Source organism: Balaenoptera physalus (assembly GCF_965194825.1).
Source record: "Balaenoptera physalus genome assembly, chromosome: 1".
In the NCBI taxonomy this organism is placed as follows: Eukaryota; Metazoa; Chordata; class Mammalia; order Artiodactyla; family Balaenopteridae; genus Balaenoptera; species Balaenoptera physalus.
The window spans coordinates 159,538,367-159,552,814 of record NC_138882.1 but is presented as its reverse complement, the minus strand read 5'-3'; the positions used below and the strand labels follow the sequence as shown (position 1 = coordinate 159,552,814).

The 14,448-nt window shown below is 46.4% G+C and overlaps 1 protein-coding gene across 1 annotated transcript in view; it reads left to right on the top strand.

Moving 5' to 3' along the window:
• The window catches only part of LOC309657684 (armadillo-like helical domain containing protein 1), a 45,641-nt gene that overhangs the window by 13,226 nt on the left and 17,967 nt on the right, over positions 1–14,448 (top strand). Inside the window, exons 2-6 of the mRNA XM_082455512.1 lie at positions 161–388; positions 7,359–7,427; positions 8,369–8,535; positions 9,497–9,693; positions 12,221–12,305. Coding sequence (XP_082311638.1) covers positions 183–388; positions 7,359–7,427; positions 8,369–8,535; positions 9,497–9,693; positions 12,221–12,305 — 724 coding nt within the window. The 5' untranslated portion in view covers positions 161–182. The remainder of the gene's footprint in view (positions 1–160; positions 389–7,358; positions 7,428–8,368; positions 8,536–9,496; positions 9,694–12,220; positions 12,306–14,448) is intronic.

Sequence of the window (14,448 nt, the reverse complement as noted above, 5' to 3'; positions counted from 1 at the left end):
AGTCCTAGAGGTGTATTTTGAACGTCACTACATCCGTGAGGGTGACAGAGTCTCACCCTGCCTCCAGATGATTGCTGGAAAAGCAAAACTCACAGAGTAACTACAGGCCTTGCATGGTTCTGAGTACTTTGGTAACCTGTCTGTTTTCCCTCCTCCGTAGCCAACTTCAGGACTCACTGATCATGACTTCTGTAAAGGAGCAGGCAGCAATTAGCCGGCTCTTGAGTTTTTTACAGGATTGGGACAATGCTGGCAAAGTCGCAAGGAGTCACATCCTCAACAATTTCATTGAAACCAACCAAGGCAAGACTGCCCCTGAGCTGGAACAGGAGTTTTCCCAGGGAGCCAGCTTGTTCCTGGTCCGCTTGACCACCTGGCTTAGACTCACGTATCCTTTGCTGAACAGGAAAACAAATAGGCAATCTTCAAAAGAGAAAAGGAACAAAGATTGTCGAGGGAGCTCTTCTCCTGATTCTCTCTCAGATTTTAGAACAGGACATCTAGTGATCAAAATACCATCCCTGAAGTCAAGAACTCCCTCAACATCCTGTCTTCCCAATCTATAAATATATCCTCATTCTCACTGCTAACCTCTCTTGCTCCCATCAGAGTTGAAGTGGGTGTTCCTTGTCTAGGACTAATACTCTGTCTGTGTTGCGCTTGAATCCCCTCCCATCTCCCCAAGGACTTTATTCGTTCTCTCCTATAGCCTTCACTTTTGCCTCATTACCAGCTTTTTCATCATCATTTATGTATGCTCAAATCTCTTCCACCTTAAAATTTTAATTCAATCCTTGTCTGGAACCTATATTCCACCTTGCTTCTGCCCTTCGTGCTGAAGCCTGTTGAAAAGGCTGTTGACCTTCCCCGCCTCCCTTTCTCCTACACCCACTGCAGCCTGACTTCTGTCCCCTCCACTCCACTGACGCAGGTCTTCCAAGGTTACCAATGCTTTTCTAATTGTGAAACCCAGTGACCACATCCTCAGACCTTATACGTGACCTCTCAGTGGCATTTGTCAGCCAACCATTCCCACTTCTCACAACATTCTTCCCTGAAACTAATGTAATGTTTATGTCAATTTTACCTCAATAAAAAAAAAAGAGAGAAGGAAAGCAAAAAGAAGCACATATAGACCATATCACCACACACACACACACACACACACACACACACTCACACACACACACACTGTCACACACTTCCTGTGGTTTCTGATACCAGTTCTCTTGGTTTTCTCCTTTCTTTCTGTCCATCCTGCTCCTCTTCAGCCATGCCTTAAATGTTGGTGTTTGCTGGATTCCAGCCACAGCCCTCTTTTCTGCTTGCTCTCAGCTTCTCCCTAAGTGATCTAGCCACTGTCAGGATGTCAACACCACTCCAGTTTGAGGACTCTCAGATGTGTACCCCACCCACATTCCTCTGGAATCTGAGTTCCATACCTGTTAACCCAGCTGCCACCTCCACTTGTCTCCCACAGACTCTCACGTTTCTGGCTTGGGAAACTAGGCGAATGGGACATCATTACGTGGGAAGAGAATACAAGGAAAGGAGTGAGTCTGGGGGTAGATAAGTTTGATTTGGGACATGTTGCGTTTGAGGTGCCTGTGCTCAGGAGCCCCAGAAGCAGACTTGGGGCTGAAGACAGATTTGGTGCCCATCATGGTGATAGTTTGAGTCGTGGGTGGATTTCAGGATATTCCTGCTCTGTATGCCTGTAGCACTCCATGGATTCATCTCAGACCCTTTTCTTATGTATTTTTCTCTTTGCCTGAACCCTCTCCCCTTCCCTAAACCTCCTCTTTATTTAACTAATTCCTACTCCATTATTCGGGTCTCAATCCAAGCATCACTTTCTCAGGAAGCCCTTTTCAGAGCCCCAGACTAGCTTAGGTTCCCCTGTTAAATATACTCATGGCACTTCCTCTATTTTAATAGTCATAACATCTTGTTATTACCTGCTTAATATCTCACTTCCCCCACTGGATTGTAAGCTCTACAAGGGCAGGAATTACATCTGTTCTACTCCTCTCTGTATTTCTAACACCTAACACATGCCTGGCACATAATGGGTACTTAATACATGTTTGTAGAACAAGGGAATGAATGAATCAGAGACTCTGAAGCTAAGCAGAACTAAATGCTTAGGTAAACACAGCTGTCTCTTCTTATAGTTAATCACTGATAAAATTATTAATTAGACTCAGGCCTTGAACACAGTCTGACGGGAATCCACTGAATACATCTCTAGGTTAACCCCAATATTCTCAGACATTAAAAGAGGTTTAAAATGCAGATAACCAGTCTGCCTCCCCACCCCACCACCAGGTTTTGATTTAGTAGATTAAGGGTGGGTCCCTGGACTCTTTATTTTTCTTTTCTTTTTTTTTTATTAATTTATTTATTTTATTGTTTTTTTTATTGGAATAAAATTGCTTTACAATGTTGTGTTAGTTTCTGCTGTACAGTGAAGTGAATCAGCCATATGTGTAGCTATATCCCCTCCCTCTTGGACCTCCCTCCCACACCCCCCCATCCCACCCATCTAGGTCATCACAGAACACTTAGCTGAGCTCCCTGTGCTGTACAGCAGGTTCCCACTAGCTATCTGGGTTTTTTGTTTGTTTGTTTTGTTTTGGCTGCATTGGGTCTTCATTGCTGCACACGGGCTTTCTCTAGTTGCGGCAAGCGGGGCTACTCTTCATTGCAGTGCGCAGACTTCTCCTTGCGGTGGCTTCTCCTGCTGCGGAGCACGGGCTCTAGGCGTGCGGGCTCAGTAGTTGTGGCACGTGGGCTCAGTAGTTGTGGCTCATAGGCTCTAGAGCGCAGGCTCAGTAATTGTGGCACACTGGCTTAGTTGCTCTGCAGCATGTGGGATCTTCCCGGACCAGGGCTTGAACCCATGTCCCATGCATTGGCAGGCGGATTCTTAAACATTGTGCCACCAGGGAAGCCCTAGCTATCTGTTTTACACATGGTAGTGTATTTATGTCAAACCTAATCTCCCAGTTCGTCCCACCCTCCCCTCCCCGCTCTGTGTCCTCATATCCGTTCTCTATATCTACGTCTCTCTTCCTGCCCTACAAATAGGTTAATCTGTACCATTTTTCTAGATTCCACATATATGCGTTAATATATGGTATTTGTTTTTCTCTTTCTGACTTACTTCACTCTGTATGACAGACTCTAGGTCCATCCACATCTCTACAAATGACCCAATCTTGTTCCTTTTTATGGCTGAGTAATATTCCATTGTATATATGTACCACATCTTCTTTATCCATTCATCTATCATTGGACATTTAGGTTGTTTCCATGTCCTGGCTATTGTAAATAGTGCTGCAATGAACATTGGGGTACATGTGTCCTTTTGAATTATGGTTTTCTCAGGGTATACGCCCAGTAGTGCGATTGCTGGATCATATGGTGGTTCTATTTTTAGTTTTTTAAGGAACCTCCATACTGTTCTCCATAGTGGCTGTATCAATTTAGATTCCCTCCAACAGTGCAAAAGGGTTCCCTTTTCTCCACACCCTCTCCAGCATTTATTGTTTGTAGATTTTTGATGATGGCCATTCTGACCAGTGTGAGATGATACCTCATTGTAGTTTTAATTTGCATTTCTCTAATAATTAGTGATGTTGAGCATCTTTTCATGTGCCTCTTGGCCATCTGTATGTCAGGACTCTTTCGTTTTCAAAAGAGCCCTGGGTTGACTCTGATGCCAGTGGTCCACAAGTGGTGCTTTGAAAAACATCAGAATCTACAATCTGGCTTTGTCCCAATAACTCGTGACACTAACCTCACCAAAATGTTGTCACTAACTTGACAACATTTTCCACTCAACCAAAGGGTGACGTGAGTGAGGCAGTGTCAGATCCTAGCTTTATTTAAAACTTTGATATTTTATTCATCGTGTATTTTTATATTATTTTTTCTTTTTTTAATAATGCAGGAAATATTATTTAGTTACTGAGATTTTGATGCCCCCTCAAATTTCATACCTGAGGGAATTCCCTGACAGTCCAGTGGTTAGGACTCCTTGCTTTCACTGCCAAGGGCCCGGGTTCAATCCCAGGTCAGGGAACTAAGATTCCACAAGCCACGCGGCCAAAAAAAAAAAACAATACATACCTGAAGCAAGTGAGTCACTCGCCTCACACCCTAGTCCCAGCCCTGCTTGACCACTGCCCTTTCTAAAGCTCTCCTCTCTGGACTTCCCTGGTGGTCCATTGGTTGAGACTCCACACTCCCAGTGCAGGGGGCCTGGGTTTGACCCCTGGTCAGGGAACTAGATCCTGTATCCATGCTGCAACTAAGAGTCCGCCTGCCACAACCAAGAAGTCCACACGCCGCAACTAAAAAGATCCCACGTGCAGCAACTAAAGATCCTGCACGCCGCAACTAAGATCCCATGTGCCGCAACTAAGACCCGGCGCAGCCAAATAAATACATAAATAAATATTTTTTAAAATAAAAAGTAAAAAAAAAATAAAGCTCTCCTCTTCTCTCCCTTCTCCCATCGCTGTTTCTCAGTCACTGTTGCAGGGTCTTTCTTACCACCCCTTAAATATTAGTGTTTCTAAGAATTCTGTGTTCAGCCCTATTCTTTTTTAATTTTATTTTATTTATTTATTTATTTATTTTTGGCTGCATTGCGTCTTCGTTGCTGCGCGCAGGCTTTCTCTAGTTGCGGTGAGCTGGGGCTACTCTTTGTTGCGGTGTGAGGGCTTCTCATTGCGGTGGCTTCTCTTGTTGCGGAGCACAGGCTCTAGGGCACGAGGGCTCAGTAGTTGTGGCACACTGGCTTAGTTGCTCCGCGGCATGTGGGATCTTCCCGGACCAGGGCTCGAACCTGTGTTCCCTGCATTGGCAGGCGGATTCATAACCACTGCACCACCAGGGTAGCCCAAGCCCTCTTCTTTTCATACTCAATCATTGCACTTGTTAACCGAGGCATTATTCTTCTCCATGTCCTAAGTGCTAATCAGAGCACCCAACATTTAGTGGACACTCAGCCAATGTTTATTAAATGAACCACGCTTTTTTTTTTTGACCACGCTGCGCGGCTCGTGGGATCTCAGTTCCCGACCAGAGATTGAACCCAGGCCACAGCAGTGAAAGCCCAGAATCCTAACCATTATGCCACAAGGGAACTCCCAAACCACGCTTTTAGTATACAACTGTATATTCAGTTTCTACACCTGGAATTATTCATAATTTCCTAACTTTTTGTGACCTTGTCATACAGGAGAGAAAAGAGACTGGCTGAAGAAACATAGCATTTTGAATCAGTGACCCCCCCACTTCTCCTCCCCACCCCTCCAGTTACGGTGGATTTTAAAGGAAAACAAATCAATATAGCATCATTATGTTTTGTAAAATTGACTGCCACCTAATCCCACATTAGCTTCAAACCCCTTTTTGAAACTTGAACTTCTAGAACCAATCAGTAAAACTAAAGATTTATATATTATAATAACAAAAATTATTAGTTACCGTGTATTGAGTCTTTTTATGCTCTAGGCACTGAACTCTGTGTACCGCATAAATATCTCATTTGAGCCTAACACCAAGCCTAATAGGTATTGGTATCGTTCCCCCAACCACCATTTTGTTTGTTTGTTTTTGGCCTCACCGCGAGGCATGTGGGTTCCCCGACCAAGGATCGAACCTGCGGCCCCTGCAGTGGAAGCACGGAGTCCCAACCACTGGACCACCAGGGAATTCAGTATCATCCCATTTTATAGATTAGAAAGATGAGCCTTGAAAAGGTTGAATAATTTACTAGCAGGTGGCAGAGAGAAGGATTAAAATGGGTGGTCTGGCTCCAAAGCCCATACACCATCCAGGCGACTTCAGTGTATCCCTGCCACGGTCCCACCTCCAACACCATCTGTGTCAATAGCCCACTCCCTCCCTCTGTTTGTCTATAGGCAGGAAGGGCTGACAGTAAGAACCCAGACTCTGAGTTAGGCTGCCTAGGCTCAAATCCCAGTTCCATCAGTTAACTTTGGGACCATGATCAGGTCCTTAAACTGTCTGGGATTGTTTCCTCATGAAGGAAGTGGAAATACTGATAGCACCCACTGCAGGGTGCGCTGAGGGTTAAATGTGACAATGCCAGCGAAGCAGTTAGCACAATGCCTGGCACACAGTAAATGTTTAGTACTTGTTAGCTACTGCTGATATCGTGGCAAACTTCTGGAACTAATTGCTGGAAATAATGGGCCAGAAATATGTATAATGAAGTGGTTATGAAAATAAGGCTAGCCTGGGACAGAGGAAAAAGAAGATGACGAAAGTCGGTCAGCCTCGCTGCTAGCTGAAGAAAAGAGGCACTGAGAAGGCATGGAGGCGGAAATGGGGGCTGGGGTTTCAGAGGAGCTGGGTGGTGGGCTGATAGCCTGGCCCCCAGCTAAAATGGCAACAGGCAGGGGAGCCTGGCTCCAGAGCAAACACTGCTTTGCAGTAAAGAGCCTTTCCTAATGAGCCAATCTGTCTCTACTTCTATTGGCATCCTGGGAACCAGGGTGCAGCCGAGATAATTTGCCTCATGCACCCTCCCTCCCCAACAAAGCACCATTACCTCCAACCCATTACATTAGCCTTTATCAGTCTTGGAAACTCTCAGTCATCCTCCATGAGCTGCAATAATTTCAGCTAATTTCTTAAGTGTTCTAAGAGCCTGTGATGTGTTATGAGCCTAGTAATTGTTGACTGGTTCCTTTTCTGTTGTGGCTTGATTTCATACCTTGTATCCGAGCTGATGCGTGCTCTGGGTGCTTTATTACAACGAAGCTTTTTGCAAAAGCTCACATTAAAAAATAACATTAAGTACCAGGGTTGTTTTAAATCAGAGTTTAATTTTTCCACCATCTCCTGTTGTTCTTATTAGGAAGACACACAATTCTTCATAAAGATAGTGACCTCCATTATAAAGCTTTGAGCAAGTACAAAATTGAGAATTAATGATGAAGCTGATTATTTTTAGAGAAGTCCAGGAATGAGGCATAAAGTAATGAACTGGGCTGAGCCCAAGGGTGCAATGGTCATGGCACAGAGAAGCTTCGGAAATTGACCCCCAGCTTTCTTCATGCACCCTGCATTCATCAGAGCCTCTTACTCTCTAGAGAGCATATCAGAGCCAAAGTGGCTGAACTACCCCAGAAGAGCTTCCTGGAGAACCATGAACATGCCTGCCACCACCCCCCATGCCCCTACCCCTTCAACCTAGTGGCCCCTCTCAGATAAAGGATACAATTCAGCTGTTGGTCATCCTGGGCCATAGGTGGTATTAGGGATCAAACACGGGATGGAAAACCACCCTGAAATTCACTCTTTAACTTGTCGTACAGCTACATGACTGGCTCACGTTTAGATAAGCTGCTCAGGTCCATTGGCATCTTCTTATCAGCTGTAAGCAGGTGAGTTCTGTTCTAGAGAAATTCTGGGGTCTCAGTTGCCTACCGGGCTCATGGTATCCTTGACGTTCACACCACATGGGACCTTAGCTTCTAGGTATCAGTGGGTATCTAGTAGCCCTCAGGATGGACCCAGAGATGGTGGCAGCTGTGGTCCTGGTCTAGTTGCTCCTCCATCCCACGTTCTCCATTGATAGTTTGCTAGTCAGCACCCTCTTGGTTGTGACTTACAGAAAACCAACTCATACTGGACCAGGAAAAAGTAGAAATTATTAGACTACTTAACTGAAATGTCCAGAGAGTGGAAATCCATATTTCAGGCCTGACTATATCCAGGGGCTCAAAAAATGTCATCAGTACTTGATCTCTCCCTCTTTTTCTCCATTTCTCAGTATTTGGTCTCTCCCTCTTTTTCTCCATTTCTCAGCTTTGTTTTCCTCTATATTCATAGGCCTCCATGTGTTGTAGTCCTCAGTACTCCAGACATGCATCCTTCTAGCTCAGTCACACCAAAAAGAGAACATGTCTTTCCCAAGCGTTCCCAAGAAAGTCCCAGGTTTTGAGCCTCATTGGACCAACTTAGGTCACATGCCTGGCCCCAAACCAATTACTGCAGCCAGAAGGATGACACACCTTCACCTGCTCACCCTCCCAAAACCACATGGCTCGTGAGTGGTGGAGGGGTGATCTCCCATGGGACAGTTGAGGTGCCCTTTCAAGAAGAAGAGACAGATGCTGGAAATCCAAGCACAGGAAATGGCCATTGTATTTAACTTCTGCATTTCCTTCTGGAAGGAAAATTTCCAAACTATTGTGTCACTTTACCCACGAACATTTCCTGGCTAGGAGGAGTATATGAAAAAAGGTCCTTGGGATCCCTTAGAAAGGTTAGTGTCAAGGAACTTGACAATGTCTTATTTCTACTTTTCTATCCCTCTGGACAGTAATCGATATCTTGTAGAATTTCTTGAGGTTGGAGGGGCCCTAACACTCTTGGAAATACTTGCACTGAAGAAGATCGAGGAGGAGGACAAGAAGGAATCCATCAAGCTACTTCAGGTTATCGCAAACTCTGGCAGGAAGTACAAGGAGCTCATCTGTGAAAGCTATGGTGGGTACCGCGTAGAACGAGGGTGTCACTCTTCCTGTCTCCCAGGGGGCCGCCCCCAGCACTGCTAGAGGAAAATGCATCACGGACCTGGTTGCACAGGAAGCGTTCTGTAGAGTGGACTCACTTAGCTTCTATCCGGATCACCACCGGAAGACCCAGAGTTACGATTTTCTTGATTTATCATTTGCTCAAATCTTTCCATGGTGGTTTTGGAAATACTTCATTTCAAATATATCCTCTTTCATGCATCCATTCAACAAAGATTTGTTGAGCCATTTATGAATAACTCTAGAAATAAGATTGAACTAAAATCGTTGAATATGTATGCTAGGTATACGCTAGGGTGCTGGGAACACAAAGATGCATAAAATACAGTCCTTGTCCTCAAAGAGCTTACAGTGCCGTGAGAAAAGGAAATAACCCGGTAATTTCAGTATGTCCCACCAAGTGGTCTGCTTGAGGTGTGCACAGGAGATGCCATCCCCCACGCATCCCTCTTTAAAGCACTTCCCTCACTGCTCTTTCGTCATTTCTCCCCCATGGCCTCTGTCAGCCTCGGTGTATTTATCCTAAAAAGGGACCAACACCTCCCTCTCAGTGGTTTTCAGGGCTAGATAAGGTAGTATTTGTCAAAAAACATTTAGTGCTGAGCGCTATCTATGTGTTAGTTATCATACAGCAATCAAAAGTGCAAGTTTTGTGCATTTTGCAGAGCCATTTTAAATTTTAAAACAGCTTTTGACAAGCTAACATGCCTATGTTGAAACAAAATCCCCCAGCCACCTAGGCACGAGGTGAAAACAGTAGTGATGCAACATGAGAACAGAGCCTCAATTTTGCTTTGACTGGACAGGCCTGGTTAAATACATCTTAATCCTATTACCTCATATTATGTAACCTTGAGTGAGGATTATTTTCATAAACCCCTTCCAATTTAGCATTTCCTCTCTCCTTTGCTCAGGTGTACGATCCATAGCAGAATTTTTGGCAAAGTCTAAGTCAGAAGAGACCCAGGAAGAAGTGCAGATTCTGTTGGATTCTTTGATCCACAGTAATCCCAAGTACCAGAATCAAGTGTACAAAGGTCTAATAGCTTTGCTGCCCTGTGCGTCCCCGAAAGCTCAGCAGCTGTCCCTGCAGACTCTCAGGACTGCCCAGGTGAGCCCAGGCTGCATGCTTCGGTGGTTCTGATTCCAACTCAGTAATCTGACAATTACCTTCCACAGTTGCACTCCATGCAGGCATGAGAAACAGAGCTCAGCCTCCCGCTGCATGTCTGCTGTTCCATCAGCGTTACTTCCAGAAGGCCAGGGCAGGGCAGAGAGTTCGTGTCTCCCAGCAGAGTGATTTGTCCTGTTTACTTACGGATCAGAAAGATGTTGGCAGACTTGAAAGTGGTTGAGACAAGCAGCAAGGATGATGAAAGGACCGTAGAAAAGATTAAAAGAGTCAGTTTGATAGGGAAAGAATCATGGTGCATTTGTAGGCAGCATGTAAGTGAAGAAAGAAGCCAGATCTCCGGTGCTCGGGAAAGCTCCATTTCTCTCGTTGTCTTCTGCCTTCCTCTCGGTGCCCTAGAATGCAGCAAAGTCAGCTTTGGGGCGTGGTGACCACACGAAGACACCATGTAAGGAGGGAATAGAGGCTCCAAGAGAGATTTTGAGATGAATCGTCAAAAGCTCTCGGGCTTCCCTGGTGGCGCAGTGGTTAAGAATCCGCCTGCCAATGCAGGGGACACGGGTTCGATCCCTGGTCTGGGAAGATCCCACATGCCGCGGAGCAACTAAGCCCGTGCGCCACAACTACTGAGCCTGCGCGTCTGGAGCCTGTGCTCCACAACAAGAGAGGCCGCGACAGTGAGAGGCCTGCGCACTGCAATGAAGAGTGGCCCCCGCCCTCTGCAACTGGAGAAAGCCCTCGCACAGAAACAAAGACCCAACACAGCCAGAAATAAATAAATAATTAAAAAAAAAAAAAAAAAAAAAAGCTCTCAGTAGTACAGCTCCAGGAAGGGCTGGAGGCAGGGAGGCAATTAAGAGACCAAAGAGATGATACGGCCTGAACCGTGGCAGGAGGAATCGAGGTGACCAGGTTGGACAGACATTTCCGGGGCAGAGTGTATGGGACTTGGCGCAGTAAAAGAAAAGGAGTCAAGAAGACGCCAGCTTTGGACTTAGACCACGGGGTGAGTTGTGTGCCACCAAGAGAACAGGAAAAACGGATCTGATTTAGGTTTTGACCCAATAAACTTGATGAGCCTTGGTGGCTCCCAAGTGCCCATCTCAGGAGGCCAAGCTGGTTGCAGAAGATATAGATGGATCACTTGTGCAAAAAATACTGAACCCTGAGCTCCCCTCCTGTAGAATCTGACAGCTTTCGGGTGGCCTTTAAGTTCCCCCAGGCAATTCTGATTCCTAGCTCAATTGAGGAATCACTGCTCGGGACGTCTAGTAGAGATGCCCACAGGACAGTAGAAAATAAAAGTCTGAGGCTCCAGAGAGAGATCCGAGATGAAGATGGCAGTTTGGAGTTCATGAACAGAGAAGTGATACCCGAAAGAGTAGAAGTCAATAAGATCACCCAGGTAGAATACACCAACTAAGAAGAGAAGGAACACTGCCAACATTTAAGAGATGAGCTGAGGAAGAAGATCAGCAAAACATCTGATTTTCATTATTGTTTCCAGTTTCCATTTATTAAGTGCCTCCTACATGTCAGGCACTGTGCTCAGGGCTTGCTTACACTGTTTCTTTTAGTCTTCACAGTGGCTGATGGAGACAGGTATTATCATCCCCATTTTAAAGGTGATGCTAACGAGCCTTAGGAGGGTGTTCAGTGACTTATTCAAGGCCACACACTAAGTAGAAGGTGAACATTAAAATCCAACTCTAACTCCAGAGTCCTTATTCTTTCCATATACCACTCTGCCTCCTTGAAAAAGAATGATGGCGGGGGGTGGGGGTGGGGGTGTGATGAATTGGGAGATTGGGATTGACATGTATACACTGATGTGTATAAAATGGATGACTAATAAGAAAAAATAAATAAATAAAAAATAAACATTAAAAAAAAAAGAAAAAGAATGATAAGCCATAAAAGAAGAGGAAAACACAGGGCTGTGAAAAATAAGGGAAAAGAGTTTCAAGAAGAAGGACATGGACTTCCCTGGTGGCACAGTGGTTAAGAATCCACCTGCCAATGCAGGGGACACAGGTTCGATCCCTGGTCCGGGAGGATCCCGCGTGCCGCGGAGCAGCTGAGCCGGCATGCCATAACTGCTGGACCCGCACGCCTGGAGCCTGTGCTCCGCAGCTAGGGAGGCCACCGCGGTGGGAGGCTGGTGCACCGCGTCGAAGAGTGGCCCCCGCTCGCCGCAACTAGAGAGGGCCCATGCGCAGCAACGAAGACCCAACGCAGGCAAAATAATTAATTAATTAATTTTAAAAAAGAGAGGGAGAGCTCTCCCTCCCTACTAGTATGCAAAAAATTGACTATAATGTTAAAAAAAAAAAAAAAGAAATTAACCTCTCGGGTGCGGGGCCAGGGCCCAGTGACTCACTGCTGCCCCCCTCTCCCCATTCAGCTAAGGCTTCCCGGCTGTTTGGAAGCCAGCTTTTCACTTCTCCCAGGTGGACTAGACGGAAAGGAAAGAGTAACCGCCTTGTCCTGCTGTCTTTCTTGCCAGTCGATCATCGGGACAACACACCCCGGCATTGTGGACGGCGTGCTGAAGGTGCTGCGCACTGTGCACCTGGAAGTCCAGTATGAAGGTAGGGGAGGCGGCCGGGTCTGCTCCAGATGGCAGAAGGTGGCCATGAGAGCTAGGCAGCTTTGCTCTGAGATGTTTTCTCCTATTCACAAAGAGCCTGATTGAGTGTCCTAGACAGCCTCGGCAGACAGAAGGTCCTGGCTCTGTACTGATGGGCAAGTTATTCAGAAAACGACAGTCACGTTCTGTGCCTGGAATCAGCCACATGCTCTAGCAGTTGTTAGAATGTGCCTGGGTCCAGAGCTGGCTCTGGTTCCCAGACTTATGTGGCACTTCCCCTCCAAACAGAAATCACCCTGGGGACTGTTCTTCTAAGAAACTAGGTTGGGTAATGGTAGTATTAATAAGTTTTCATTTATTGAGTATGCCTATGTGCCAGCCACTTTCCATGCATTGCTCCATTTAATTCTCAAAATAACCACAAGAGTATGGATTCTGGTACATATTAGGTATTCAAATGTTCAAATGAATGAATGGTGGGGGTCGGCATTTTTATGTTTTTCAAGCTAAAGCACTGAAGCACAGAGAGATTAAGTATGCTTCCCAAAGTTACACAGCTGACCAGATTCAAACCAGATCTGTCTGACTCCAAAGCCTATGCTTTTAACATGCAACACATGGCAGGTGTTTCCAGGATGTTATTTCCTTCCCTGCTCTTAAGATGGTTCAGAGAAGGGAGATTCTGTTTTCAACAGGAGAGATCAAGGAAGGGTTCTCTGAGAAGGTGGTATTTGAGCTGAGCCTTGAAAAATGGGAAGGTAGAAAGCAGAGAAGGGCATTCTGGAAAGGGGAATGGTGTCAAGGAAGGCCCAGACACAGGGAAGTACAAGATGTGTCTGGGGAGTGGCATGGAGATCATTTGGTGGAGGTTTGGTAGCGGTCTTGGTCTAGGAAGACCTAGGAAGGTAGGCCAGGACCAGATCATGGAGCACCTTGAATGTCAGATGGAATAGCAGGCCAGAGCCACAGGGAGACTTTAGGCTGCAGTTGTTCAGACAACAAAATGGAATGTGCTGATCTAGCAGGATAGAGAGGCCCCAAGAAGAGAGAGGAGAGACAGGACTGGGGACCGCCTGGGTGTGGAGAGTGAGATGGCACATGAAGGGGGAATGGGCCTAGCCGAGGAGGCCAGGGCAGGGAGACCCATAAGGCAGGAAGGGTCTGGGTGGCACTACATATCGGGACTTCTGTGCCCAGGATGACAGGCTGAGCCCCAGGTCCAGGAAGCCTAGGAGGGTCAGAAGGAGGAGGCCGGTACCAGGGTTAAGGTATACAAGTGAGACCCTGGGGATCAACAAAGGCCTGGCGCTCACTCCCAATCTAGATTGTTTTTTGGAGGCAGTGTTGAGATTGAATGCCCACCTTATCTTTCCTTCAGCAGCACTGTCAACTTTGTATCTGTTTGACCCCTGCGGGGGTACATGGACTCCTGTGTTGGGAAGTAATGCTATGTTGGAATCGGTTACCAGCTGGAGCAGAGCCTCCTAGCTGGGGAGGAGTTGCCAGTGAGCGGGTGGAGTGGTAGAGGCACCTAAGTCAAGGTCAGGCCCAGCAGCAGAGAGTTGTTGCTGGCATTGGAGCAAGGGGGTGAGCTGGCGGTGGAATCATGTCAGGAGGCTTAATCAAACAACCCCAAGGAGACTAGATTGGGTGGCGCTGTGACCTCCCTCCCCTCACCCAACTTCCACGTGGCAAAATGACCATTCCGTCACTTCCCCCCTTAAGCATTTCTTCTCTGAGGGCTTCCCTGACCTGCCTTCACCCCTGCCCAAATGTCAGCCTCCTTCCTTTTTACCATCTTGCTCCCTCCTCCCCCCCAGCAGCTGCCTCCATTGGAGCAGTTATCTCCAGAATGGTAACTGCCCTTTACATAGACTGTGCACGTTTCCATGCAGCTCTCATAGTTTTTGTCCTTATATCCCCAGCACAGTCCCCAGAGTATGTTAGGTCCTCGGTACGTGTTTGTTGAGTGCGTGAGGGAGGGAGGGAGTCCTGCACATGCATACTGTATTAGTGACTACTTGCCTAAATGTCTTCCCCTCTGAGCAGCTTCAGGGTGCGGACAGGGTCTGATTCATCTCTTTTTCCAGCTCAGGGCCTGGCATATAAAGGGTGGTGTGCAGTAGAAGTTTGTTGAATAAATT